This window comes from Ceratocystis lukuohia (assembly GCF_044167205.1).
Source record: "Ceratocystis lukuohia strain C4212 chromosome Unknown Supercontig3_pilon, whole genome shotgun sequence".
In the NCBI taxonomy this organism is placed as follows: domain Eukaryota; kingdom Fungi; phylum Ascomycota; class Sordariomycetes; order Microascales; family Ceratocystidaceae; genus Ceratocystis; species Ceratocystis lukuohia.
The window spans coordinates 2,228,483-2,256,428 of NW_027263522.1; the positions used below are offsets into that span (position 1 = coordinate 2,228,483).

General features: G+C 48.4%; 8 protein-coding genes across 8 annotated transcripts; 4 read left to right on the forward strand and 4 right to left on the reverse strand.

Annotated features, from left to right (window-relative positions):
* Window positions 1-2,015: 2,015 nt before the first annotated feature.
* HOO65_030569 (dihydrolipoyl dehydrogenase) lies at window positions 2,016-4,079 on the forward strand (the record flags this gene model as incomplete). Its single annotated transcript, XM_071001999.1, has 5 exons — window positions 2,016-2,074; window positions 2,269-2,315; window positions 2,420-2,499; window positions 2,583-3,287; window positions 3,462-4,079. 5 exons carry the CDS (start codon window positions 2,016-2,018, stop codon window positions 4,077-4,079), a joined length of 1,509 nt encoding a protein of 502 aa, XP_070860248.1.
* A 625-nt stretch (window positions 4,080-4,704) lies between these two features.
* HOO65_030570 (Suppressor of glycerol defect protein 1) lies at window positions 4,705-7,065 on the reverse strand (the record flags this gene model as incomplete). Its single annotated transcript, XM_071000445.1, has 1 exon — window positions 4,705-7,065. One exon carries the CDS (start codon window positions 7,063-7,065, stop codon window positions 4,705-4,707), a length of 2,361 nt encoding a protein of 786 aa, XP_070860249.1.
* Window positions 7,066-7,507: 442 nt separating this feature from the next.
* Window positions 7,508-8,055, forward strand: HOO65_030571 (signal recognition particle subunit srp14; the record flags this gene model as incomplete). Its single annotated transcript, XM_071002416.1, has 3 exons — window positions 7,508-7,537; window positions 7,597-7,675; window positions 7,745-8,055. 3 exons carry the CDS (start codon window positions 7,508-7,510, stop codon window positions 8,053-8,055), a joined length of 420 nt encoding a protein of 139 aa, XP_070860250.1.
* Window positions 8,056-8,473: 418 nt separating this feature from the next.
* HOO65_030572 (putative RNA-binding protein) lies at window positions 8,474-10,585 on the reverse strand (the record flags this gene model as incomplete). Its single annotated transcript, XM_071001987.1, has 8 exons — window positions 8,474-8,812; window positions 8,872-9,308; window positions 9,382-9,433; window positions 9,492-9,641; window positions 9,703-9,796; window positions 9,865-9,872; window positions 10,065-10,117; window positions 10,186-10,585. The coding sequence occupies 8 exons, from the start codon at window positions 10,583-10,585 to the stop codon at window positions 8,474-8,476; spliced, it is 1,533 nt and encodes a 510-aa protein (XP_070860251.1).
* Window positions 10,586-15,221: 4,636 nt separating this feature from the next.
* HOO65_030573 (ubiquinone biosynthesis protein COQ9) lies at window positions 15,222-16,067 on the forward strand (the record flags this gene model as incomplete). The annotated part of the gene is made up of 2 exons (XM_071002347.1): window positions 15,222-15,665; window positions 15,735-16,067. The coding sequence occupies 2 exons, from the start codon at window positions 15,222-15,224 to the stop codon at window positions 16,065-16,067; spliced, it is 777 nt and encodes a 258-aa protein (XP_070860252.1).
* A 362-nt stretch (window positions 16,068-16,429) lies between these two features.
* On the reverse strand, window positions 16,430-20,008 carry HOO65_030574 (Structural maintenance of chromosomes protein 6; the record flags this gene model as incomplete). Its single annotated transcript, XM_071001807.1, has 2 exons — window positions 16,430-16,620; window positions 16,672-20,008. The coding sequence occupies 2 exons, from the start codon at window positions 20,006-20,008 to the stop codon at window positions 16,430-16,432; spliced, it is 3,528 nt and encodes a 1,175-aa protein (XP_070860253.1).
* A 1,908-nt stretch (window positions 20,009-21,916) lies between these two features.
* On the forward strand, window positions 21,917-22,663 carry HOO65_030575 (Importin beta-related nuclear transport receptor; the record flags this gene model as incomplete). The annotated part of the gene is made up of 1 exon (XM_071000446.1): window positions 21,917-22,663. One exon carries the CDS (start codon window positions 21,917-21,919, stop codon window positions 22,661-22,663), a length of 747 nt encoding a protein of 248 aa, XP_070860254.1.
* Window positions 22,664-23,242: 579 nt separating this feature from the next.
* On the reverse strand, window positions 23,243-26,094 carry HOO65_030576 (OPT family small oligopeptide transporter; the record flags this gene model as incomplete). The annotated part of the gene is made up of 3 exons (XM_071001866.1): window positions 23,243-25,208; window positions 25,298-25,458; window positions 25,840-26,094. The coding sequence occupies 3 exons, from the start codon at window positions 26,092-26,094 to the stop codon at window positions 23,243-23,245; spliced, it is 2,382 nt and encodes a 793-aa protein (XP_070860255.1).
* Between the last annotated feature and the right edge of the window lie 1,852 nt (window positions 26,095-27,946).

The window sequence follows — 27,946 nt, forward strand, 5'->3', positions numbered from 1 at the left end:
CTTGTCTTTCTCGTCGGTTGCGCTCTTGGTTGGGGACACGTCAAGGTCTAGGAGGCTTATTTCACGCCATTGCGAATATCTGCCCGAGTCTTGTATTGGGTAGGTACTGCTCTATCCCTGGTGGCTAAAGGAAGGTATGTTTGGCTAAGGCCAGACTGGCCACCTTGCAGCAAATTCCACTCACTCATATGTCCTCAAGACAAAGGGGAGCCTCACGGCGGAGCCCTAATGGTGCGTGGAATGGGGTTCCGCATAGGCAGCGTTGCTTGCAGAGCGCCCCCGAGGCTATGCAACTTACCACAAAGAAGACCAAGTGGATATGTGACTTTGGTCCTAGATTGTTTTGCAGCTTTTTGTTGGTTAATTGATAACCGTAAACCCCACCCCCACATCAACTAACATCAGACTATCATCGGTTCATCGAGTTTTGCTAGGCTATCTTGACGATTGTAAGTCATATATTCCAGCTCTATTTTGCACTTGATACTATCTTTTAGATATGATGACCTCGTTTGAGATAGCGAGTTTTTCCAACTGACTGACACGCTTAGTCCAGCACATCGATATAATGCCACATAATGAGAATCTTGTGACTCCCGAGGAAGAAATATGTCAACTCCAACTTACCGCAAGATGATAGTCTACCAATCGACAGTAATAGTGGCAGTGATGGTGCCTCACCACACACTACGGCACACAGAACACAAAAGTAGGCGCATGGGAAAACAGCTTTATCATGAGAGAAACTGCACAGATTGAGGATAATAGCCAGTGTCAAATTTAGGACCGCTGCAGGCAAATCAGACCCAGCAAAGCAGCGATACCTTTGTAATATGCTAGTAAATGCCTTTCTAGACTTACTAGTAGGCTTAAGATAAATCACCATCTCCCAACATTCTCTCGCCATCTCCTTCATCAACAACCCGTCGATATAAGGTCGACAACCTGCGAGGGTGACAAGTCATTGGGGGGAGATATCTCATAGTATCCTGATAAAAGGTACAAAAGATTAAGCTCAAAACCCGGGCAAGGAAACCCGAGCTGCTTTAGGCCAGAAGATCGTTTATGCGGTCTCGAAGTTACGCTCTGGTATTCATACTAGATTTTGTTACCTGCTTTTCTTTTAAGTTAGATAGTCTTCAGTGTCTACTATTTTATTACTATTACCTTTCGCTCCCTTTTACTTTACCACATGTGCCTACTTACTATCTTCTATTCCTCTCCCCATTCCACGGCATAGCCAGTTATCTATCGACATTGCATGCACCTCTATGTTCTCTATCTTCCTACAGTCGCGACTGTCCTGAAAACAGAACTAAGGCATAGTAGTACATACAGTAAAGACTAGTCAATAATGTATGAGCCATGCTCAACCCCTACAATCATGTTGTTAGTAGCAGATTTCCAAATAGTAAAAGCTCCAATGCATGGAGGCCGTCATGTATGGCCAGCCAACTCTAGCATTGTTAAATCATTGAAACGCAAACATTCAAACTATTGGTTGTTGTCCATACTTTTAGGCCGTTTATTGTTGCACAAGGTGCAAAGTGACCTTCGTGGCGCAAGCAAAGAGAAAGGGAAGTTGGTTGCGCTTCGGACCCTTGTAACTGTGGCGTCTCTAGGCCTTGCATGTGGCGTAAATGCGCTTCAGCTTGACCACGGGAATGGTCGGAATTATGACATGCTTCGGTCCCGCCTTCCGTATTGGATAGTTTTTTTTGGAGCCTTGGAAAATACCGGACCCAGAAAAAAAACTGGCCTCAGAGCAACCGGTTGGTAGCCGCAATAACAAGGCATGCGACTAATTATAACCTTTAGGTGGTGTAAAAAGGTTAAGGCTCGGCTGAACTTCGCCTACACCTGGCAGCGACCGACGTCGTTTTTCACTCGCATTTTAGTAAAGCTATAATTGCTCTCCTCCGCTTCCGTTTTCGCGAACCTGTGATAACATTTTTTATTGCCAATCGTCGCTATCTACGAGATATCTCGTTTTTCCCCTGTTTTTCTTTTCCACAATGCTTTCAAGTTCTTTAATACCCCGCGCTGTTGCCCGCTCAGCCTTCAGACAGACCAGGTGAGTCAAATTAGAACTCGGTGATTTGTTTTCTTATGGCCGGCTAGTCAGCACTTGTATGCTTGGTCGGAGTAAAACTCTTTGAAAGTCGCTCGTCCGCGGTAGCCGGACTTGAGTTATCTCTGCTAGCTTCTTTGCCTTCCTCTTTGCTAGCGCTTTTCTCTCCCACAACGACTAACTCATTCCCTCTATAGTGCTGTCTCCCCTTCAAAATGGGTGCGCATGTACTCTTCTGCCACTGGTATGCGTCCCTAAGAACAACGATTACTGTTCTCTCGCTGTATTCTCGGAAACGATAGTCCGGTGCAAGTACATGAGCATATGCTAACACATAATGGTCTACAGAGCAGAAGGACCTCGTCATCGTCGGTGGCGGTGTTGCTGGCTACGTCGCCGCTATCAAGGCCGGTCAGGAGGGTCTCAAGGTATGAAACGATCCCAGGCTTTGGCCGCCAAATCTAGTCGCACGTGGTCCCGCAAATCCCCCTAACATGCTATCTCCCTCTAGGTCACCTGCATCGAGAAGCGTGGCACCCTCGGTGGTACTTGCCTCAACGTCGGCTGCATTCCCTCAAAATCGCTTCTCAACAACTCCCACCTCTACCACACCATTCTCCACGACTCCAAGAGCCGCGGTATCGATGTCGGCGATGTCAAGCTTAACCTCGCCAACCTCATGAAGGCCAAGGAGACTTCCGTTGCCGGTCTTACCAAGGGTATTGAGTTCCTTTTGAAGAAGAACAATGTTGAGTACCTCAAGGGCACTGGCTCCTTCATTAACGAGAACGACATCAAGGTTGAACTCAACGATGGCGGTGAGACCACCGTTTCTGGCAAGAACATCCTGATTGCCACTGGTTCAGAGGCTACTCCCTTCCCCGGTCTGGAGATTGACGAGGAGCGCGTGATTACCAGCACTGGCGCTCTGTCCATGAAGAAGGTCCCTGAGTCCATGATCATCATTGGCGGTGGCATCATTGGTCTGGAGATGGGCTCCGTTTGGTCTCGTCTAGGCTCCAAGGTCACTGTTGTCGAGTTCCTAAACCAGATTGGCGGTCCTGGTATGGATACCGAGATCTCCAAGTCTGCCCAGAAGCTGCTCAAGAAGCAGGGAATTGACTTCAAGCTTGGCACCAAGGTCATGGGTGGTGACAAGAGTGGCGAGAAGGTCCAGCTGCAGATTGAGTCTGCCAAGGGTGGCAAGCCCGAGACTGTAAGTTTGAATAATGCTTCCTTGTTGCTGCACCCCGACAAGAGTTAAACCAACAACATCTTGTCTCTCGCGGTATTTAGGGTTTTAACTGATAAAACCTTGTTGCCAACACTGCGCCAATACCCTGTTTTTTTCTACTACAAACCGCGCTAACATGTTCCTCCTCCCATATAGCTAAATGCCGATGTTGTCCTCGTTGCCATTGGACGTCGCCCCTACACTGGTGGTCTGGGCCTTGAGAACACGCCTGTTGAGCTGGATGAGCGTGGCCGTGTCATTATTGACTCCGAGTTCCGCACTTCCGTCCCCCACATTCGCTGCGTTGGTGACGCCACTTTCGGTCCTATGCTGGCCCACAAGGCTGAGGAGGAGGCCGTTGCCGTTGTCGAGTACATCACTAAGGGCCACGGTCACGTCAACTACGGTGTTATCCCCTCCGTCATGTACACCCACCCCGAGGTTTCGTGGGTTGGTCAGACTGAGCAGGACCTGAAGGCTGCTGGCATTCCTTACAACGTCGGAACCTTCCCCTTCAGCGCCAACTCTCGTGCCAAGACTAACCAAGACTCTGATGGTATGGTCAAGATGCTCGCCGATCCCGAGACTGACAGACTCCTGGGTGTCCACATTATTGGTCCCAATGCTGGTGAGATGATTGCTGAGGGTGCTCTGGCTCTGGAGTATGGCGCCTCCACCGAAGACATTGCCCGGACATGCCATGCCCACCCCACTCTAGCCGAGGCTTTCAAAGAGGCTGCCATGGCTACTCACTCTCAGGCCATCCACTTCTAAGCGGCTCAGGGCAGGGCTAAGTTTTAGCCTACATTTTGAGCGGATGCGTAGTATAGATTGCAGTTTCTGCTACACATAATTGTACAATGATTTCTAACACCAACACTAGCCTTCTTTTCCATGTTTCCGTTTAGATCCCCATCCCCATGGTACTCAAAAAAAAATACATATATTGTTTTCATTGACACCAATGACCTTGCACTCGCTCAACCACGTTAGTAGATCTAGGCCATCCGACAAAGAAATTTTGCGTTGATGCCAGCCAAACAAGCGCCAAAATTGTCTTCTATCCCAGGGCTATGTCGCAGGGTCTCTTGGGGATTCCGCTTGCCATTGTATGTACGTATGTTTATCGAGGTCTGCACTGTGTCATATCACGCCCTTTTAGACCCTTTTCTACATTGTCGCTCTTGTTCCAGAATCATCATATCATTTAATAAAAATAAACTCTTTGTTGACTGGCATCTTCTCAAATCTACATTAAGCTGATCGAATTCTATGGCCATGAAACAAGGACGTTTTCTGTAATTGTAACCTATATTAGTGAGTTGGTGGCTTTTATCTCCATCCATGGTCAAATCGGTTTACTTATAAATATACACATTATCCAAGCCACCCCAATCAACTACATATTTTGTTGCTCAAGTATCGTTCTTGCGGCCTTGCAGGCCTTCGTTTCGTCTTTGCTAAGCTTTCCCGATTTCAGTAGCTTAGAAAACATGAACTGAAGACTAGCAGCTAGTGCTGTTCCCTCCGTGTCTTTTAGAACACGCCTCAGTGTCTCTTCAGGGCCTTGTCTATTGCCCTTGCTATCCTTCACTTTTCCGGCTTTGATGGCCTCGGCGAACATGCTCTTCAGGATTCGGCCCACTAGAAGAGAACTCTTTTTCTGCATGGTGGGGAAGTCCAATGCCTTCAGAGATTGCAACGACATGGAGCCATCGACGACTAGCGAACTCACAAACTTTCCAATGTTGGCTAACCTTTCCTCGTCTAATCTCAGACCGTCTTCATCTTCTTCTTCTTCTTCTTCGTCAAAAAGGGACTCACCCAGCCTCCGGAATACCGATAGCAACTGGCTTCTATATGCATATCGAATGCGGCCATCAGAAGCCAGCCGTTTTGCTACAGCAGCATAAAAAGGGTTGTAGGGTTGTTCGCTCGAAGCGCAGGTCATAAGCACAAGTGCGACGTCGCAGCGGTGTATTTTGTTCAAGTTCAGCTTCCGGAAATGGACGACTGCATCGTCAACACTGGCCGAGCCTGCAATGGCAATCATGATAGTTTGTTGGACCTCCTTCTTCAGGCCCTGCTCAATAGCAAGTTGTCGCAGCTTATTTTCTGGCAGCCAAAACTCATAGTCCTCGCTATCCGTAGAGGCATAGCCATCGTCCAATACCGACTGGTGGGGTCCCTTTTCAGCAGCGGCGTCAGGGCCGCTTTCACTAGCAGGCTTAGCTTTGCGAGGATCAGCAAAACTGGCACCAGTGAGCCACCACTTTCCTTTAGTGTCCGCTAACGCAATATCCTGCAAGCCTACACGCAAAGGCCCGCTTGCTGCAAGTCGTCTTTGGTTGAGAGATCCTAGTAGTCGGCGCATACGAGCCACATGATCAGCGACGACAGCAGATTCTTGGACACCGGCTTTGAGTTTGTTGTTTTTAAGGTCTGTAATAGTCTCGATCATGAACTTGGTACGGACAGATATCTCTTTGTTCTCTTGAATCGAGCCTGGGTTGCCTAGGGCGGATACAATGTCTTTGAGGGCCTGTGGATCGTCTTTTCGCATGTACTTTCCAGCCATACGCACAATCCGGAGTATTAGCTCTGTGCTCAGTTCTGTAATATCTTCTAGGAGCAGGCGAATGAAGTCAAAGATCATGTTGCAACCCACAACCTGGAAAACATAAAGCTCCGACATAAAGGTCAAAAGGTTAGAGGTGTGTTTGGAGGGTTGACCCTCTGTCTTGCGCGCAACGTCATATTCTTTTTGGAAAAGCTCTGTGACCTTGGTGACTAGCTGAGAACCAAAGCTTTCTCCGATAATCTTGTACACGGCAGCAGCAAAACCGGCCGTAAGAACGTAGAAGGTGTCTGGTAGCGTAGCCGGGTTACAGACCTGCATCATGAGTGCATCAATCATGGCATTGTTTGCGTCTCCTCGGGCGTGGTTGGTGTAGATCTTTTCAACGTCTTTCAGGATTCCAAGCATGTTTGATTCTGAGAGCCTGTTGAAATAACCCTGGAGCTGTCGTTGAAGCCGAGAGGCCGTCTCTGAGGAACCGAGTGCTGCCTTGCGCAATGAAGGGGGAACATATTTTTCGACTATGCGACCTTCTGTCGGAGCTGTGTATGGGTTTTCGCGGACTCGGGGAGTCGAGGCTTCGCCTTCTTCGTCTTCTTCGTCTGCACTGTCGTCGTCAAAACTTTCGGAGTCGAGGTTTTCGGAATCGAGGTCTTCGGAATCGAGGTTACTTCCCATGTCATCCTCATCCTTTTCTTCATATCCAGCCTGTACATCTCCTTCTTTTTCGCTATCTTCACTGTCGAATTCAAATCCATCCTCTCCATCCTCCCCATTGCTAGCGCTATCATCTTCAAAGCCTTCAAAACTGGCCATTTCCTCATTTTCCCTAGAAGACTCGTCTTCCTTCATGGTTTCCTGCCTGCGCGTGGGCGCCCAGGCCTTACTCTTGCCCTCACTAGCCGACGCACGCTTGGAGGCTAGCCAGGAGTCGTATTCGGCTTTTTGCTTCGACTGTTCTACATCTTCGTCGTCGGACTTGTCGAAATCGGCCCCAAACAAATCTTCCAGACCATCATCTTTGAATGACTTAGGAGTCGACTTCCGGTTCTTTTTGATACCGAGCTTCTTTTCGAGCTCGCGAATGGCCGCATCGTCGTCGGCAATCTGTTGCTTGAGTAGTTTAGACGAGCGGCCGCCCTCGAAGGGCTCGGCGTTTTTGCGCTTAGAAGAGGGAGGCATAGTCTTGGCACACAGGAAAAGCGCAAAGCATAATACCAGAAAAAGAAGAAAAAGAGAAGAGACTGCAACAAGGAGATACGGGGGCCGGTGGTAAAATAAATACTAAAATCAGTGGTAGTAGTAAGAAACACAGCTTGCCATCGTCGTACAGAGTCACCTCGCAATGATTTGACAGTCCATCAATTCATCTAAACTTTTTTTCAAGGTTTAGATGAATTGCTAGGCTTATCGCCCTTATCAGCACAACTAGGAATGGCAAGTGGAGCCTCAAATCCGCCTAAGTCCTTCCTTAATAGACTTGGCATACTGAATCCGCAGCAAAATGTTAGTGCAGTACTCTAGTGCTTCACCCCTCCACCGCTTCACCTTGAGCCCCAAGTTCGTTTGCTGGCTTAACCACAGACATCACGATAGCCTGACATGTCGCAGCACCATAATCAAGATGGCGTCTAATCACTTGTCCAACGAAGATGTAGGCCCGCAAACATCCCTGCCGATATGCCCTCCGAAGACCATACTAACGCGATCTAGTTCTTCACCCGGCTAGCGGCGCTCTTCGACGACAAGAAACCCAAGGTCCACGGATCGATTTATCTAGTGCAGAAGCGTCGTACGTTTTTCTCCTTTTCCCTGCACCTCGTACATCATTCTAGAATCTAACGCTCTATTTATTGTACAGTTACCTATGGCCAGAACATTCCAGCCGCGACAGACGACTCCCCCACACCCGACCTGGACCTTGCGGCGCCGCTGCCGCTGATTGTTCGGGCGACCAACGGCAAGTCCAAGTCCAAGCGCAAAGAGAAGGTCAAACTGTCGACAGTCGTACAGCCAGGAGACCTAGACCGCTTTTACACGCGCTATGCCGACATTTGCAAGGCCGGAATGGTCGCACTGAAACCCAGAGACCGAAGCAAGAAGAAGGCCAAGGCTAAAAAGAAGAAGACAACTACGACTACTACTGCTACGGCCGTGTCTACTGCATCCTAATTCTATGACTGCATATCGAGCTGTCAATCAATACCATGGCTCATTCTTACTACAACCAATTAAAAAGTTTCTCTCATACCTTTTCTCTCTGAGAGCGTATCAATCTATATTTTCTTGTACTATTAATCATGACCAAGATACTTCTGAGCACGCACGCCTTTGCAATAGAAACACCCAAACCTGGCAGATACATAAACGAATCTAATATTGGAAATATAAAATGGAGCAAATAAAATAATACCAAAACAGCTGAAAGTACTAGATGAGATGATCAGAAAAAAAAGAGGAGGCTCTGAATAAAAGCATAGCATGGATAATTAAAAAGCAAACGAGTGAAAGAGCGAACACAGATAGCGATAACGCCAAAGGCTATTCACAGCTGTTGGACATCCAGCGACAAAACGCGACAGCGGTTTGTCTACATAATTTGCTCCTGGGTCATGCCGCCATGATGATCAGTCTCCATAGGGCCTCCTCCTCCCATCATGTTGCCAGAAGGAGGGGCGTTAGCAGACGGCGGCATGTTTCCTTGGTTTTGGTTGATGTACTTGACAAAGCTCAGACTTAAGGCACGGCCGCCATACTGGTAGCCCTGGAACTTGGAAATGGCTGTTTCAGCGTTGTCGACGCTGTCAAAGCGAACAACACCAGTGCCACGTGAGCGGCCGCTGGGCTCGTACTGGATTTCAGCCTGTTCAACTTTGCCGATGGTTACAAAGAGATCAACAAGATCTTCATTGCTAGTTGACCAAGGAAGCTGTTCAACATGTTAGCAAGCTTGTCAACGGTGGATAAGAAGGCAAACAAACTACTTACATTTCTGACATAAATAGTGTCGCTGGGCTCGCTACCGGCAGTTGCGAAATCCGTAAAGGGGTTAGGGGGGGCAGAAGGAGGAGGGCCGGCGTTATCAAAACCACCAGAGTGGTGGCCAGCGCCTCCCTGGAAGCCACCACGGCCGCTAAAGCCGCCCCCAAAGCCTCCACGAGACATGAACCCGCCGCGAGGCGGACCAAAGTTGTTGAAGCCACCGCGGCCACCTTGGAATCCGCCGCGGCCGCCAAAGCCCATGTTGTTTCCGGCGTAGCGGTCTTCGCGGACTTCAATAATACGGCCCTGCCACTCATAACCATTAAACTGTTGGATAGCATTACGAGCATCGTCGGGGCTCTCAAAAACAACAATTCCAGAGCCCTTAGGGCGGCCATCTGGGCCTGACTGGATATCGGCACGCAGAACATTGCCGTTCTGGGCTATATGCAGGCAGGTATTCGTTTAGTACGTGATATGTAAATGGAGGACTGGAAGTATATTAGGAAGACTTACCGGCCTGTCGGAATAGATCCTTCAGATCCTGCCAACCAACATTGTACGAAAGCTATGCAGAGTCAGTATATGTACGCATTTTTTCCGATTAGAGAAAAAGGGAAACAAACATTGCTGACGTAAATCTGACGGCCTTGAGTGCTCGGAGGGCCACCCATGTTGTAGCCGCCAGAAAAACCGCCCTGAGACATGCCGCCTCCAAATCCACCGCCACGAGCATTACCAGCGGCGTTGAGGAAGCGAGGTTCAGGTTCACGATCCTGTAGACTGTGTTAGCCAAAATTTGGGAAAAAAGAATCAGACAAGTATAAAGTCAAATACCTCGCGAACGTAGATCAAGCGACCCATGAGGTTCTTGTTGCTCAAGGCCTGAACAGCATTTTGGGCCTGTTCTTTGGTGGCGTACTCCACAATTCTAGGAATTTATGTTAGAACCCAGCTTTATCGCCACAATAACAGATAAAAGAGAATCAAAAGACTTACCCGCATCCCTACATCATCCAAGGAAATTCATGATTCCAACCCGTCAATCCAACAATCCCATCAAGTCCAAAGGGGTGACATAGTGAAAGCAAAGGGGGTGGGGAAGGGAGAAAGGGGGATTAGAGTAGTGAAGCGAGTGGGTATGCATAGGGGGAGCCATAGACCAAAATCCAAGCCATGAATCACATATAAATGCCCACCTTCGACATTCCGTTTGGCAACAGAAGAACATCAGCAAATAGGACCTCGCCAGCTAGAACAGAATAGTTAGCGAAAGGAAAAGGCAATTCATTAGGGATGATAGGTCAGCTAGCAGCTCACATTGACGCATAAAGTCCTTGAGATGGTGCCATTTGACGTCGTACGCAAGGTTGCCGACGTAAACACGACGTTCCTGCTGAGACGAATCGCGCATGTTGTTGATCATCGAATCGCGCGACGGGCGGCCATCATCGTGTGATCTGTTGGGACCGGAACCTCCATAGTTGCCACCGGGGCCACTGTTACCAGTCGAGGGGCCGGGCTGCTGCATCATCGGGGAACGGTCACGGTTGCGGCGATGGTCGTCACGGCTTTCGCCTCGGTCACCACGTGACCGGCTGCGGGGAGAAAAAGACCGGCGACGGCCCAATCTTCCAGGGCTGCGGGAGCGTCCGCGGCGGGGAGACCGTGATCTTTCGTGCTGCTGGTCGTTGGAGACCACCTGTGAATCATAGGCCATGTAAGCTAGTGCCATTGAACCGATAATTATGAGGGTTATAGAGATTGTAGAAGCAGTGTGAAAATAGAAAACTTCATTAGGATGGGGGAGGGTAGCTGCCAAGCACGGCTACAAGGATAGCCGCCAGGGATAGCCACCAGGAATAGCTGCCTGATAGAAGCTCGGGATCAGGGCGGAGATTGCAGCACAAGGTATGAGCCACGAACACATAAAGCAAAGTAAAGCGCAGTCTATTGACAATGCAAGCGTCACCTCTAGCACGGCGGAATTTCTGGTGGCAATACGTCCAAGAAGCGGCAGGCGGTATTGGTTCAGGCAAGCGATTGTGACAAGATATCCATAGACTGGGCTAGGCTGGACTGGACTGAACTAGGATGGGAACAAGAACTTACAGGGCGATAGTTGTCAGTAGAGTCGGCTACAGAGAAGCAGTTAGCGACAAACAAAAGCAGCCAAGTAGACAAGGACAAGATGCGATGGCAACTGAGAAATACAGCAAGCCCAAGCAGATTATGCGCAGGGAAAGCGCGGGAGTATAGTCAACGACAAAGAAACTTTTCGTATGAGGCCAAAAACCCCAGGCCAAATTTGGGAGGCTATCTGCAAGGCCGAAGAAGATGATGGATGGAACGACCAAAAGGAAAGGGGTGTGTATTCTGAAGTTGGCAAGCTACTATGTGCGCCCTGCATGGTATTTGAAAATCCAACCGGCCTACATAATTGGCCAGTGCGGGCAAACTGTGACTTCATGGGAGGATCTTATGCGCCATCGAAAAGTATTGGCCACGAGTTCAAATTGCTAGGTCGACAGTCGCATGCTATGTGGGCGAAGGTGGCAACAGAAGACAAAAGGGTACCAGGAAAAAGTGTAACTGTAATTTTTTGGGGTCAAAGCCAATGCCTCGACCAATGTCCGGTCCGGGAGAGGATGGAAGGGGAAGAGGGGAAGGGGAAGGGGAAAAGCAGAGGAAATGAGAAAGGAAAAGAAGAAAGAAGAGAATAGAAGAGGGACACAGTAAAGAGCAGAGAGCAGAGAGCAGAGAGCAGAGAGCAGAGAGCAGAGAGCAGAGAGCAGAGAGCAGAGAGCAGAGAGCAGAGAACAGAGAGCAGAGAGCAGAGAGCAGAGAGCAGAGAGCAGAGAGCAGAGAGCAGAATGGGACTTGTGGGCATCACGCCACTTAGCCGAGATACACCAGGCCCAAGTCGACAACTCGATGACTCAACTGTAGCCCATAAAGCTCACTTTTGACGACTAGCCTTGGATGTGTTAAACAGGACCAATATTAGCCCTGGCTCCAATATCGGAGAGGAAGGGCGGTAATGGTATTATGTGTGTGTTACAGGAACAGGGAAATGAAAGGGTGTGCAGTGTAGTGTGTTATAGCTCCAGAAAACAAGAGCGGTCGGGTACAGAGTAGCGGATCGATCGCACTGCATACGCAGGCTGGGGCTTCCTATGCTATATACACAATGCAACCATGACCATAGCACGGACTGTGTGCTATGTCGTGTTGTGCTGTGCTCTGCTCTGTTCTGTTGGGCTAGTGTCAAGCGCTATTTGGTTGGAAATGCATGGTATAATGTTTTTGCGGTAAAATACAACTGGCCTACAGGCTGCGCAGAACGGCCCGACAGGTCAACGTAGGTATTTACGCAGAGCATGCTAGTTTGTGGTTATACAGTCTGTATAGACATGAAGTGTCTACCAGACTAATGTGTGCGTCCACACCGTAGCCACTGATTGACTTTACAAGTAGGGCCATGCATAGAAGTGCACATCACTACGTTGAACCACGGGTTCCAGAGCTAATCAGGCGTATCAAAGACTGCATTGCATCTCTGGGAATCCACTTGGCTCATATTGACGCTCGAACACATATCATGTTGGGCTTTCCGCTCGTCGTCTTTTTTTCTCCCCTTCTTTTCACAATGTAGGGCAGCTGATTCATTAGCCGGGCGAGGACTTACCCATTGCAGCAGTCGGATCAACAAAAGTAGTCAACACTAGAGCTGTTGTATCTGGATTAATAGTGTCGGTGCTGCCAAGAATTTCTGGCAATACTCCAGCTATAGGGGGGGATGCGATCAGCGCTAGCAAATGCACTCGCGGTGAAGTATCTCGGGCGTCACAAGATCTCTATACATGTCCGTTAGTGGCGTCAAACACGACAATCTTGCAAAAAAAAGAAAAAAAGCAAAGAAAAATGAAGAAAAAAAGGAAATAAATAAAACACAAATCAATAATCACTCAACAAAACAAGCGGTGAACTGCTGTGTGGGTGCATCCAGCCTTCCGCCCATCTATCTAGGACTAGCAACCTTGTGCCGAAGGTAAGCCAAGCAGAGAATACACTACAACGCTTGTGTTGTGCAGGTAATGCGGGAAATCGAGTGTAGCCGCTCTTAGCTTTCACAATTTTAAGAATAACAGCAAAGGCAAGCAGATGCTGCCACTTTGGAGTTCCGTCATCCGGGTATAAACACCAGGAACGTTTAGGATGTTGTACCACAAGGCAACAGTAGACCAAAAAAGAAAAAAAGGAAAAAAGCTAAAGTTCCATACAGGACATAGGCTTGATGTGGTTTCTCATGCTGGCGATGCACCTGTGGCTTCTCATGCTTACAGACACAAAGATCAATCGCCACCAAATCATTTCAAGCTAATGCAAATAGGCCAGGCGAGTCTAGCCATGGTGCATGTGCATGATATGATTTGGGAAAGGCCCAGGTCGGTTAAAGGGATAGGCATGATCGAGCAGATAGGACTGTCCAGACGATCAAAAACAAATGAGCCCAACGGAGACCAACGGAAGCCAGCGCAAGGATAAAAATCGGCGTCAATTGACAGACTTGAAAAGATACAGTCCCTGTACCAAGCGCTCGGCATACATGAGGCAAACACCCAGGCCACGAAGACAGCGAAACCCTGCCTGCAAGACAATTCAGACGAAGTGCGGAAGCGAGACGGTAGCAAAACAGAGGCAAAAGGTTCACATGGCTATGGTATAGATAGGGAAGATGGGCTTTTTGACCCGGGGCCGGTAAACATGAGCTGGAACTGTAGACGACTTGCTAAAGCTATGAGATGTAGCAAAGACACGACCAAGTGCAGAAGCAGAAGCAGAGCGAACGCCAATTCCCCCAATGTCATCTTCATCCCCACCCAGCAAACGCTCGCAGAGAGAGCATCGCATCAGTGAATACATGTCAAGCCCATGCCAAGCCAAGCCCAGCTATGTCATGCCATGCTATGCCAGAACCATGGCTCCCACAGCCAGTCAAACCAACCAACCCCAAATAAACCAATAGACCAGATCCAAAGACCATATGTCCGTTTAAAGAAACGCCACGGCTAACAGCAGGTGATGCCGAAAGCCCCAGACTAGGGAACAAAGGAGCAGCTCAAAACATATGCAATGAACAGCATGCAGGCAGGAAAGGCTCATTGAGGACCAACGAGGGGTTCCTTTTACCAGTGAGATTCCCTTCCTAAGAGAGACAATCCGAAAGGTAGCCCAAAGACGATCCAAAGACAGCGCAGAGCTCAAGACAAAAACGCGGACTGCACTGCAGTCACGCCATTCAACCCCAGTAGAAGGCGTTCCTAGCTCAATCAGGGATTGATGGACGCACTAAAGCGACCAAGAAGATGGGAAAATAGATCCCAAAAACATTAGGAAGCAAGTATAACTCACATGTTGACCGAGTACCTGGAGGGTCGTTCGTATTGTAAATAGGATGCGAATCAGGAGCGCGGACGTAGAGAAACGACGAATCAGCAGTAGCGCGTTGCTGCGTTATGAAGGTTGGCGCGGTTCAGTTGAGAATATGAAGAGTTGTCGTTGATAAAGCGAAGTGGACGAAAACAAGGACGGAAAGTTGTGCTAGAAATGGAATGGAAGCTCTCAATCAGCAAGGCTACAAGAGTGGATGAAAGTGGGCTAGCGCGTTTTCATGTTGCTAGCCCTGCTCTCAAGGCTGAAGCTATCAACGCGTACCTTGTAAGACCCGCTTTTTGCTTTCACCATAGCGCCTTTTACGGCTAATCCTTGTCGCTATCTAGTCAAATTGATCTGAAGGATGGGTGACAAGACAGCCAACCCTAATATTCAATCTGACAACCCAAACATCACGTGATTAAATGAAGTTGTAACCAGAAGAAATTCGTTGGGGAAAAGTAGATTAGACAAGCCTTAATGATGGCGGCTTTTCATCGCAATCAACCAAAACACCTGTATACCCTCTAAAAGGGCAAGAAGAGGAGACAACAGTAAAGATGGCCCCTGTCTTTACCTGTTTTACAACAACAGCACGCAGAACAGATTTACTGGCCTCTGATCCTAATCATTCCCTCCAGGAATTTAATCCTGACCCTGACTCTTGTACCACATTAAACCTCTATGATCTAGAACCCCTAACCCTATAGGACCCGCAAATCTAGCTAACCTAATTAGAACCCTACGACAATTTATTAGTTCTTCTAAAATCAGTCTATTTGCACATGTGAGAATTCGCCGTACCTATCTACCCTCAACAACTACCTAGCTGTGAAGCAAAAATTTCTTCGTCAGAGGAGATAACATCATTAACTGCTTAGTCCATCAAAACTTTACGGCCGTAGCGACATTCTTGCGCCATGTCTCTCCTAATGCGACGACAGGCTACGCAAATAGCTTCCTCCAACACCAAATGCCTAGTGCGCAGCGGGATCCTCTCTAGCACTCGCCTATACCACTCGTACGATCACCCCTCGCCACCTAGCAAACAGTTCACGCCGACCGAAAAACAAATACTTGATGCTGCGTACAAGCATGTACCTGAACTGGGGTTTACGACCGCAGCGCTTACCGTTGGTGCTCGTGAAGCTGGCTTCCCCGAAGTTACAGTTGCCGCAGTGGCCGACGGTGCGTTTGCGCTTGTGCGCTGGCACTTGGTCAACAAGAGACAGGCGTTAGCAGACCAAAGCAAGGCTCTGCTAAGCGAGGAGCCTTTAAAGAGCTCGCGTATCGCAGAGCGGGTAGAGGCATTGACATGGGAGCGTTTGAAGGGAAATGGTGAAGTGATTCACAAGTGGCAGGACGTTAGTATCCCCGAATGTCTTCGTGATCGTTAGTTACTAACATAGTTGCTTGATATTTTCAACCTACAGGCCTTGGCACTAATGGCACAGCCCTCATACCTTCCTGAGTCTGTCAAAGAACTGGGTGCCTTGACCGATGAAATCTACTTCTTGGCTGGCGATGTTTCGGTTGATCCGTCATGGTACACTAAGCGTGGTTCCCTCAGCATGATATACGCCTCCTCTGAATTATTCATGACGAATGATAGATCGCAGGATTTTGCCGATACTCAGGAGTTCCTGAGTCGCCGACTGCGCGAAACCTCAGCCCTGGGAAATGTAATGGGTGCTATAGGCCAGTGGACAGGATTCACTGCTAGTGCAGCTCTCAATGTTCTACGCAGCAAGGGAATCAGAGTATAAATGTAGTAGGCGGTAAGGGCATGTAAGCTCAGGCTCAAGAGTATAAAGGGTTTTGAAAATGGCATCGGTATTGGTATCAAGATAATATTATATTTGAATGTACTTGCGCGCGCATTTGCCGCATATGTACTGGAGAGTGTAGTTGACCAAAAAAATAAAAACCAAATAAAAACATAAAAACCGATGGCCGAATCATATGGTATCCTCTAGGTTTGCACCTTTAAAACAAGTTACTTCTAAATGTCCACACCCTCCCCAACGTAAGCTCCACGAACTTTCTAGAAAACCTCACTTAAAAAGGAATCGTATTTAGGGTCACAGCCACAGCGTTAGCTATAGTAACATTCGCAATAATTCGAATATTAGACCATTGACGTCAGCTGTCGTTGTCGAGGGTCTGTGAGACGGATAACCTTGACATCCTTGTCAAGCTCTGCGCGTCCTTCGATGGCATTAGGCGTAATAAGAATATACTGTCTTGAAACAGAACGTCTTGCCGCAGTGATCTGGATGAAGCACTCTATATTAGCAACGTGCCACTCGCAAAAGGAAGCTATAGACATATAGTCTAATAAAACAAAAACACTTACTAGCATGTTCGTACTGATAGCACGATTGACGTTGTCCATGAAAACGTCAAACTCGTCGAGGCATCGGATTGAAGATCCCATGGCTTCCCAAATAGACAAAAGCATGCAAATAGAAGAAAATGACTTTTCGCCGCCAGATAGAGTGTTTGTGCTGCGGCCCTTGCCATTTTTGCGATGCTCATCCGGCTCGACTTGGAGGATAAGGATCTTGGAACGATGATCAATGATCATTTTGCCGCGGAAGCCTCGTTCACTGAGTAGGTAGGAAAAATTGACGCGTGTCCGCGCCGAAAGGTGGCGTTGGAAGTACCGCCAGCGTTCAATACGTTCAGTTAATGCTCGTCTCAGGGCCTTTTGAGTTAGTAGAAGTTCCTGGAAGAGGTTTTTGCCCTCATTGTACTTTTGCATGGCAATCTGTTCTCTTTCGACGATTTCCTCGGGTGTCCCGCCGAGTCGGCTCTCTAGCTCCCTGAGCTGATGCTGGAGGGATTTAAATTTGGCAGTGAGATTCTCATGGTTCTCGCCTGCGTCCATTTCAATACGGCCTGACGTCACTGCTAGAGCATCTTGCTCTAGCTTCAAGGCGATAGAGTTCTTCTTGACTACTTGCTCCCGAATTTGATCAAGCTCTATATTGGCTCTTTCAAGTGTTTCTTGGATGTTGATCTTGTCCGTTTGCGCTACGCGTAGAGCGTCTTCATTGGTAGAAACCTTTGTTTTCGCCTTTTCGATTTTCTTTTCCAGTTCAGCCTTTTGTTGGCGACCTAATTTTACGCGGCCAGCGGATTGTTGCATTATACCGGATTCTTTGCTTTTGCGGTCAACAAGAGCTCCGTATTGGGTACCGTGGTGCTGTTCACTTTCTTGGCAGTCCTTGAGCGTAGCACGCAGCATGCGAAGGTGATTATCACCGCTTTCAAAGCTATCTAGCTCGGTCTCAAGATCTGTGATGAGATTTCGGACGCGGCGCTGATTCGATTCTAGAGTCTTGACTTCAGAGTCGATTTTCATGATGCTGGATGAATGCTTTTGACATTCTGCTCGGGCAGCGTTGACTCTCTGTTGAATTTGTTCGTAGTCGGCACTGAGATGTTGTTTGTGTTCTTGGCGGTGTTTGATCTGGTCTTCAGAATCGGAGCGCAAGCGGGGACTTCCATTGAACCGATCAATAGGCGATGTACTGAAGTTTGAGCCATCTCGAGAAGATAATAATAGACCTGACCCACGCTTGGAGGCGTGGTCATGGAAACACAGACATCCGACAGAATTCTTTGGCTTCTTCTCGAAGACCACTGACTCTGCTTCAGTACGATCTTTGATAAGAATTACCTGCTCAATGGAATGGTTGATAATAAGAGCATCGCGAACCATAGTGTTGTCAAAATCAAGCACCCGAAGGATGGTGTTGTACCGAGGGTCTGGCTCTTTGCCAGTGAGGTCAAGAGTTTGACCAAAGGTTTTGATAATAGGGCAGTTTTTGACGCCTGCTGTGTTCATGAGATTTCTTAGGCGATCCATGTCTGATTTAGTCTTTACTAGGAAAGCTTGGGGAGTCTGGCCAAGGAACTTTTCAATGATGGACGACCATTCGGGTCGTTTTAAGGCAACGAACCGGCCAACCGGACCAACCGGCTTAGATGACCAGCTGTTTTCCTTTTCAATGAGAGATAGGAGGCGGCCCATATTGGGCGGAAAAGCATCGAGGAAGTTGCCTTTAGCGCGATGGAGACGTTTAATTTCCTCGTCAACTTCGCTTATTTGGGATATTTTCGATCGGGCCTCGCTTTCTGCTTCATTTAGGTCGGCTTTGGCGGTTTCAAGGGTTTGGTAGAGATCGGGCTGTGATGCGCGGAGATCATTGCAGGTATTCATGTTCTCTTGGAGCGAAACCTTTGCGTTGTCGAGCTCTTCCTGTTTTCTGGCGCGAGCGTCACCAGTAGCGGCATTAAGACGGGCTTCCTCTTCCTTGATCTTCTCCATCGTCTGTCGGATTTCCTCGCGCGCAGCCTGCCACTGGCTCTGTGCCATACGCTCTTCTTGATGGAGGCTTTGGACTGTCTGTTTAACTTTCGTAAACTCAGCCTCAATTTCGGCATGTTGCTCGCAGAATACGTCGTACTCGTGGGTTGCTTGATCGCAGTCCTCTTTGAACTTGAGTATTCGACTCATGATGGCGTCGATGTTGGCTAGTGATGCTTGGCGCTGTTGTTCTAGTTGTCGTACCCTGGTCTCTTGGACCTGGAGATTCTGATTTTCCTCAGCCGTAGCCTCTTCCATTTTAATGACTTGAGCCCAAATGAGCTTCTGACGAATGACCTGCAGCGTCTCGCGCATTTGATTATTCCCACGGACAATATTGGCTAGACGATGAGCCTGGTCGGCATTTGATTTGAGGCGCTCTAAATGGCCGTCGTGAGAGTTGAGCTTTGCGTCTGTGTTTTCGAGAGACTCTTCGATCAAGCGATAGTCGCGATCAAGCGATTCGAGCTGAACACCCTGAACGAAATATTTATATTTCAGAGCTCCGGAGGCGGAGTTCAAGAACTGACGTGCATTGTCTTGGGAAAGGATATTCAAGGGGTTGTCGACCTGCAGGCAGAAGTGCTCGACGATGTCGTCAATCGTTTGGCGTGTGGTGGAGATAGTGCGACTTCCCATTCCATTTTTAATTTTAAACCCAGACACGCCAGTTTTATTGAAGTGACGCTCAACTACGATTGCGTTTCCGTATATTTCAGGTTGGTATGCACCTTCTCCGCGGTTCTTCAGCTTGACTTGGATGAGCGACGAGTCCTTGCCCTCTTTGATAAATGCCTTAAGACTGCCTCCACGATTTGTTGAACTGGCTTTGGCACCTAGACATAAGGTGATGGCGGTCAGCACAGCACTTTTACCGCTACCATTTTCGCCAACGACGAAATTTATTAATGGACCAAGTTCAACATGGAGACGTTCGTGACACATGAAATTGATACACGTTACGGACTCAATAATTCCACTTTCTGCCGCATTGTTGGAGCCGATTTGAACAGTCCGACCAAGCACTTTCTGCGTGGCCATGCGATCGTCGAGTTCCTCATGCTGCAAATGTTGCCAGTCGGCATCGCGCATGATTTCATACTGGGTTCGTGGAGGAGTATTGCCATGCTCGCCTGTCAGATTATCATCAGGGGCGTTGTCTTCATTTCGAGAGCTGTCTGGTTGCGATGTTGGGCGTTCTGATTGGTGGACTCGGGGTCGTTTGCGATGTGAAGGTGAGCTTGGGCTTTCCGATGTTGATGCTAGGGTGCCTGCGTTGGCACTGTTTTGACTATCATCGTGGGGTTGGTAAGATCTTTTATGTGAAGGCATGTGTAGCTAGCTATAGTTATTTTTTAGCTTGAAATATTGTTAAAAATAAAATGAAGTGTAAATTTCAAGACCTGACTCACGAGAGTATGGTGGTGGGCCGTTGACGAGGGCTGGAGATATGTGATAGGGAAAGGCGACACCGAGGCTAATGAAGCAGGAAGCGCAAGGGAAATTTTTGGCAGTTGCTCCTAATAAACTGGTGGAGAGAGAAGAAAGGGTCGCCTACTCATCAGCTAGATGTACTTGAACTCGAGAGGAAAGAGCAAAGTGCAGAAGTAGTAATATGACCCTGGAATTAATTCTATAAGCTGAAAGGATGTGCAAACGAAGCCTGGGTGCCTGATGCTTCGCGTAAAGTGGTTACTGATGTCGCGTTATAACGCTTGAGCTTTCTACAAAGTACCGGGGTGGGTCCGGGTGGGCCCACTACAAATACAGAAAGATATCACTGTATTTGCAAAAAAAAAAAAAAAAAAAAAAAAAAAAAAAAAGCACCAACTAACTACCTCAAATTGTGGTGGCTTGATTTGACTCTAGTCTGTAAGCAGAGAAGAGATGAAGTACTCTGCTAGATGTAGCCTAATTTGGACATCCAAATGTAGACCAATGTCATTTTTTAGTCAGGACATGTTGATCGGGTGAATGCGCGATTGTCTTGATCTCAACTGGCTACTGGTGATGGGATGCAACTGTATGTTGCCATAATTCTATCTAGAAACATGAAGCATGTAGAGAAGATATACAATGAAGATTAAGCGCGATGGAAACTATAGTGTATGGAAGTAACCGAGTATGAGTGTTCGCCCAGGGAGCTATAACAGGAGATAAGTCGCATCTTTTTAAATCCAACGTGACACAAGAAACACTTCTCTACGGTATAGTATTGATATGGAACATTACCGTCAGCCATTTGGCCTAGTGGCCTGGCCGACCCGGCCCACTGAGCAACTCACAAGAAATCTATGATTCTAGAGATTATTTGTAGTGGCCACTCCTCATCGCTTTCCATCTACAACTACTTTTTTATGTTTCGGTATAAACCGCAATGATTAGACCTTCACAATAGTCGCTGTGTGTTGTTCGAATCATCCATTATCCTTTGTCAAAATTATCGCTCTTCCCCGATTAGTACCGTTATTTCTAGCAAATGCCCTACCTCATGCAGTGGATGACGCTGTAAGTAAACTGGGGGCATTTATCACTATACAAGACTGATGCTTCCTGGTTATTAGCCGCCGAACAAAACATTGCGCCCGTGAGTTTGCTTACAGAGGCTCTATTAATATTATTATACTATCATGACCATGAGATCAATGTTTAAAGTGTGAAGCAAGAACTATCACGTTTTCCTATCTTCCCTGTATGCCGCTTGCCCTTGGTGCTGCTACCGTGATCAAGTCAGCCCATCTGACTTGGATAGGATGCAGCCCGCAGGCCGGCCTGTTTTGCTTGGGTCTTTACAGACGCATCATTGTGCGTCAAGTATCTAATATAACACCTGGATCCTTTCTATGGCAGTTAACATTGACATACCTGCATGGACAAGCTAAGCCAGTGAGTGTCATTTTGCACACTTAGTGCCTATAAAAGCCACAGACCCCCTGTGCCTGCTGAAGATATAAGGGTTAGTATCCAACCACGAAACCCTAAAGGATATTAGATCATGAGATGGAAATTCGCAATCTCCTTAGAGATGAGATTGGAAAAAATGAATCTACCAACATCCCTTGCAATACATAATTGAGTCCGTGTTTGCTGACGAACGCTACATACCAAGATTAACATCATCCAGCAAAGCCATTTCAACTTGACATGATAGCCGACTCTTCTCCCCTAGATAATTCCGATTCAGCGTTGCCTACAACCCCTTCGTCGTCAGAGTGTTACGAGGATACAGAAACCAACACAATGGCACAGACAACCACAGATAACACTTCTGGTGGACTCTCCCAGATGGAATACGCCATGGAAGAGCTGAACGAATTAAAACTCGCGATCGAGACGAAACTAGACTGCCAAGCAATCGAAAAGAAAGAACAACAAGAAGAAGAAGAAGCTAGCCGAGCCAGGGCAAGCAGAGTAACTGGAACAACACTGACTGAAAACCGGTGGTCCTTCTTTGTCCCCGATTATGCAATTCTATCGCGGAAAGTCGGCTGGCCCGTATGGTTCCAAATAATCAATTCATCTCTCGTTGAAATCGATCTTGAAATTCGCGACATCAAATATCTCGATCGGGCGACTCATGCTCGCATGCTTAGACTACTGCGGGAAACGGTCTCGCAAGAGCTTCAAATGAAAATTCAGTTCTGTGATGGCTTCGATGAAGCGATTGATATCTTGCAAAGATCTTCGATGGCTTGGATGAAATATGCTGAAATCAAATACCTGGAAAAATTGAGAAGTTTTGACTTCTTGCTAGACGAGACCATGCCACAAATGCTGGTGCGATATTCTAAGCTGATTGACGAGGGCGAGCTTTTGGGAATTGGATGTGACGATAAATCCAAGATCATGAACCTGCGCCAAGTTGTGATTGACAAGTACCCCGAACTTCTTTTAGTTTTGATTACCCGCACATCTTGGCTAGATTTCTTCGAGACTGTTCGTTTCGAATCGAGCCTGGAAAAGTACGAAGTGCCGCCCGTTATTTAGCATAACAAGTACAGACGTACCTATCCCACTGCCACCCGAAGGAGAGGAAGGTCTTTCTACAACTGCAATAAACCAGGGCATTACTTCAATTAATGTACAAGCCACGAGACCGAGCGAAGATTTGCATAAACGTAAACCTAAGGATATTGGCCAATCAACAATGGAACTAAGATAAAAGCGAACCGATCAATATAAACGCTACAATGCTCGAATTTGACTCTTCCCGAGACTCTAGTGCCAGAGTTAATGTGAAATCGCAAGCTTGATATGATCGCAAGCAAAAGGATGTGTAATTACAATGCAATATGACTATCGTGCGTGCTTGTTCTAAATTGATGCTCACATCATTTGTATACACGTTTGAATAGAATAGATAAATTTAAATATTAAACAAGAAACAAATCACCACCACCAAGAGCTAAGAGTTATATACAAGCAAAAACATGGGTAATGGCTTCTTCTCGCCTCCAACCTACGTACAGTCATGTAGTCATGTCCCATCATCATAAGATTTGTTAGAGACGTCTGCAGTCTTCAAGCTGCAATGTCACTTCTCAAGCGCCCCCCGCAAAGCTAGCCCTACCATGAAGAAGGGCCAATGAAAGAGCCATCATCGGGCAGAGTCTTGGTAACGGCGGCTTCGTTGGCGTCCAGGTTGTTGTTGAAGACGGTGTTGCCCCACCACTCGGGGAAGTTTGCATTTCCTAGACCAAGACCCAAGGCAACAATGACAATGCAGATTGCAGTGCCAATGTCCAGAGCGCCAGAAAGTACGTAGTTGTAGCGAGTCCACCAGCCGTTCCAGCGATTGCGGATAAACGAGTTGAAGATGAGGCCAACAATGCACCATTGAGCTAGGTACCATGTAGTGGCCGGGGGGATCATACCTGCAGCACCAAAGATGGCGGGCCAGAAGACATAGCGGATGGGGCTGCGGGGATAGCGACGGGCTAGGAAATACTGGGCAACCGGGAGAACACCGCCCACCAGCCACATCCAGTTGGTCCAGCCGTAGATAGCTCCAGCCCCGAAAATGCGCTTAGGGCCAATGACACCCCAAATGACCGAGGCATTGTAGAATGTGCGAGAACCAGGGCAAGTGAGTCCTTGCGCCTGCGTAGTGGTACAGATGCCGTTCACATTATCGCGTAAGAAGTTGTATGTGGCAATCTGGACAAAGGACAACCAGATGACAGCAAAGGCTTGGGCGGCAAACATAGTGCGAGGGGGGATTTTCATGTAGTGGCCAATCTTCATGTCAGAAACATAGGCGAGGCCGTTGTAGCAGGTCATGTAGCCCCAGGACTTGAACAGCATCATAGCAATAGGGCGGCCAGGCAGCATGTAGCCGATGATCATTTCAGTAATGACATTCAGGCCGGTCTGCTGGTTGGTTATGGCTTGGATAATACCTACGGGGAGGATAAAGAAGACGGCAATGAGAATGCAAACGATGTATGCCCACCACGGCAAGTGGGTAGACCAGGCCTGCGACGCAACCATTCCAAAAGTAAATGAGAGAGCGAAGATGCTCATAAACCACCACTCAGGCGCTTCTTTGTACTTGCGCATGAGCTTCAGGTGGACATCTGGGGGCTCGTACTTGAGGTCTTGGGTGCGGGCGACAATGTCCTGGCCGTAAAACAGCGCAACGTGGACGATAGTAGAGACTAGGCCAGCGAAGCCCATGCCGTACGACAAAGAGAAAGCCGGGCCTAGAAGAAGGGGAGAGTACTCCTGATAGGCCGTCTCGTTGAACTCAAAGGTGGATGTTAAGATTCGCGATGTGTTGTAAGGCTGGGCAAAGTGGTCAAAGTTCCTGTTGGCAGAGATGGGCAGATATTTCATGTACTCGGGGCCGGCATAGGCCAAGCCAACACAGCCCAGGAGCATCATGAAGATGCCAAACGCGACGTTCCAGATGGCGAAAGCCGGGGTCTGGAGAGGGGAGAGCAGGAAGCCAGAAATGATTGACCAGTCGAATGATATGGGGATTAGGCCAAGGCCAGTCTGGCCGCCCAGAAGCTGGTTGACCACAACGTTATTAGGGGCAATCCAGGTGGCAAAGGTGAAGATCTGGAGGAACTGAGCAAAGACCTGGGGAATCCACTCATACACAAAAGTGCAGGCGGCAACGACGAGGAAAAAGGTGTATCGGCCCATGGTCCAGCCGTTAGTGAGGGAGGGGTCAGAAGGCGAATGGTCGTGCAGCGAGAACATCACCGTAGTGAAAATCAGGGTGGCAGGCCAGACCATGGATGCAGGCCAGATCAGGAAACGGCGGAGGACACCAGCAAGACCAAAGCCCATGGCCTGTGTGGAAAGAATGAGGAGGATCTGGAAGCCCCAGCCAAAGTACTGGTTGTAGAATATCTCCTGGGCCAAAAGGATATCAATGGCATACGAGGAGGTGGCCCCCGCGGCGGTCATGATGGTAATGACGGTATGTTCCTTGACGGTAAAATCGCCAGGGTTAAGAGGGATGACCTCGCCAAAGAGGTGGAAGTCATAGTTGGGCATAAACTTCCCCCAAGCGACACCGATACTAGCAGAGACAAGGGGAGGAAGACGGCAAGTGTTAGCGGAGCGCTGGAGACTAGAAGAGACGACGGGAACGGGCGGTTGGCGGCTTACGGGTAGCAGATCAACTGGACAACGGTGGCTGAGATAACGATGGGAGAGCGGCGCAGACCCAGCAAGATGTTGCAGGCGGCAACGATGGTGCAAAGAAGGCCGCCAATAACCCAGGCACGGATAGTGCTGCAAGGGGTATCAGGGTCGTCGGTGTTGGGGACCTAGTTGGCGAGAACCAAGATGCGTTGGTTAGTCTTGGCCCTGATTTGATTGATAACAGCAAAGGATTGGAGTAGCAAGGGGGTGCAACGTGGGAGAGAAAACAACAGAGGGCTGCTTGCTTGGGGGGAAGGAAGGAATGATGCGGCATGGGTGGCAGGTCAAATAATTATAAGTGGCCATTTACTCAAAGAAGCGCCAGACGCAACAGCACAAGGAGCCCGCCCAATGGCAAGAGTGTTTCAGCGCAAGCAATGAGCCAAGCGGCGTAAGAAGGGAGGAAAGAAAGAAAGGGAGAAAGGAAAATTTGGAAGTAGAAGCAGGAGAAGAAGAAGGCGAGGAAGAGCATAAAACGCAGGAAGCGCAGAAAAGAGATCACTTACAGCGGCCCTGACTTCGGCATAGGGCGAGTCGTCCTCATACAAGGTGTGCCCAACGGCAGTTTCCTTCTCAACGTCGCCAGACTGGAGAGTTTCGTCGACCTTGTCGAGCGTTTCAACGTCTAGGAAAGGATCCCACTTGGAGATCTTGCGCACTCGGGCAAGGCGGTCGGGGGCATCGAGGCTGGAGGTGCTTGCCACGGCATCGTCCTCGACTGCAGGCTCACCAGCCTGTTGTTTGCGCAAGGAGAAGCCCATTTTGCGAGCGAGAGTCTGATTGGATTCCGAGAGAAAAAAACAAAGCAGTCCTTTGGGGAAAAGCCCAGCGGCCAAGCACGGAAAGAGGGGGGGGGGGGGGGGGGCGGGAACAGGGCTGTCTCGCGGCGTGCTGTGAAAGGTTCGGTGGCTGCAGAAAGGGAGAGAAAGAGAAGCTGTATCTGAGAATGCAAGAGGCGTGCTGGGGGGTCTTATAGCTGTGGATAGACGAACATGGAAATATGTAGCGTAGTGCCAAAACGCTGGAGTACTACTTGTTAGTCCAACCATGTAGTAGGGGTTCCTCTTCCCTCTGTCCTCTGTCCTCCGCCCTTCCCTCCCTCTATCATCTGCCTGTTGAATCTTCCTGTTGCCTTTCCTGACACTAACGGAAAAAAACTGATCAAAAAAGGGCGCTCTGGGCATTGTGAGCCGGCTAGCTAAAGCCACTAAACTAGGCCTGGGGCGTCCGATTAGAGGCGGATCCGGCGTCTGATTGCAAGTAGTAACGATAACCGGCGGGAATCCTTGTTAAGATGGCATTTCTAGTGTCAAGCCTAGGCTAAGGATTAATGCCCACACACTATCTCTCTCTCTCTTGCTCACAGCTTATCAAGAAACTCAAGCCGAGCGATAGACAGCAAGAGACAGCCAGTACCTAGCAGGCCGGGGTCTTGGATACTTTGCCGCTGTGTTTATTTTTTTTACCTCATTTCGTGCCATTTTATTTCTTTTTATTTTGTGTCATTTCGTCCTGTGTCCCGCGTCTTTCCTCCTTTTCAACTGTGCTCATATCCCTCTCGCCCTCTCCTCTCACCCCTCACCCCTCACTCCTCCACCCTTGCGATATCTCTCTGACTGCGTTTCTCGAGGTGTTATCCAAGGCGACTTCCTAAAGAGGCAGGAGAATGGACAGACATGGTGGGTGGGAAGTTTAAACTTAATGTGAGATCGTCAGCAGAGAGCGAGCGTCGGTCATCAATGGCCATAAAAGTGACGTGACATGCATGGTTTAGACGAGGGGTGGGGGTGTGCTAGATAGCAAGCAGAGCGCATCCAGGACATGGGTTAGAAAACGCCGTTATCTCCAGAGTCTTCCTTTGTTATCAGATGCTGAGCCAAGTATAAAAAAGTTCCTTTGTTTGACGTCCGCGACCTAGCTAAGCAGCATGATGCTTTGGTGCCTCATGATGCCATGGCTTTGGCGACACGATGTGTGCGCTACGGGCATATTCGCCGTGGCAGCCATCGCCTATGCTGTAACCCATTTGTTTTTGGGCTTCCCTTTTGGTGTCTAGCGGGCCTGTGCCTCTTGGCCTCTTGATAAGAGGGTATCGCGCTGCGGCATAGCATGCTATAGAGACGTAAGAACGGCGGTGGCGGGGTAATGGGATGATGCTCCATTGCTGGTTTATTTGTCTTGGACACTGGAGGAAGGAGACGTGCTGCAGCGTACTATAGTATAGGGGGTGGGCGGTCTTGATATCTTAGGACTCTATTGTTTGAGTGGAGAGGCTGCGGGAAGTCCAAGATCCCTCTTTCTTTTTGTCTTGGCCCTTGGGGCCGCCATCTGGCTTTTCTTGGCCGTGTATCTTGGCATCGCTTGGCCTTTGCTTGGCTCTATGAGGCTTAACTTGACGACTATCCTTGGGGAGACGCATAGATTATGGCAATCATGAGTCTATAATGGGGAATGATTATTAGACATATCTCGAGATCGCTGTCGCACATACGGGATCACCTAGTATTATCACAGTGCTGGGGAGAAGAAAATTAAAAAAAAAAAAAAAAAAAAAAAAGTGAAAAGATTTTGAAGGAATATTTGGGAAATATTGAAAAAAATTAATTTCTTTTT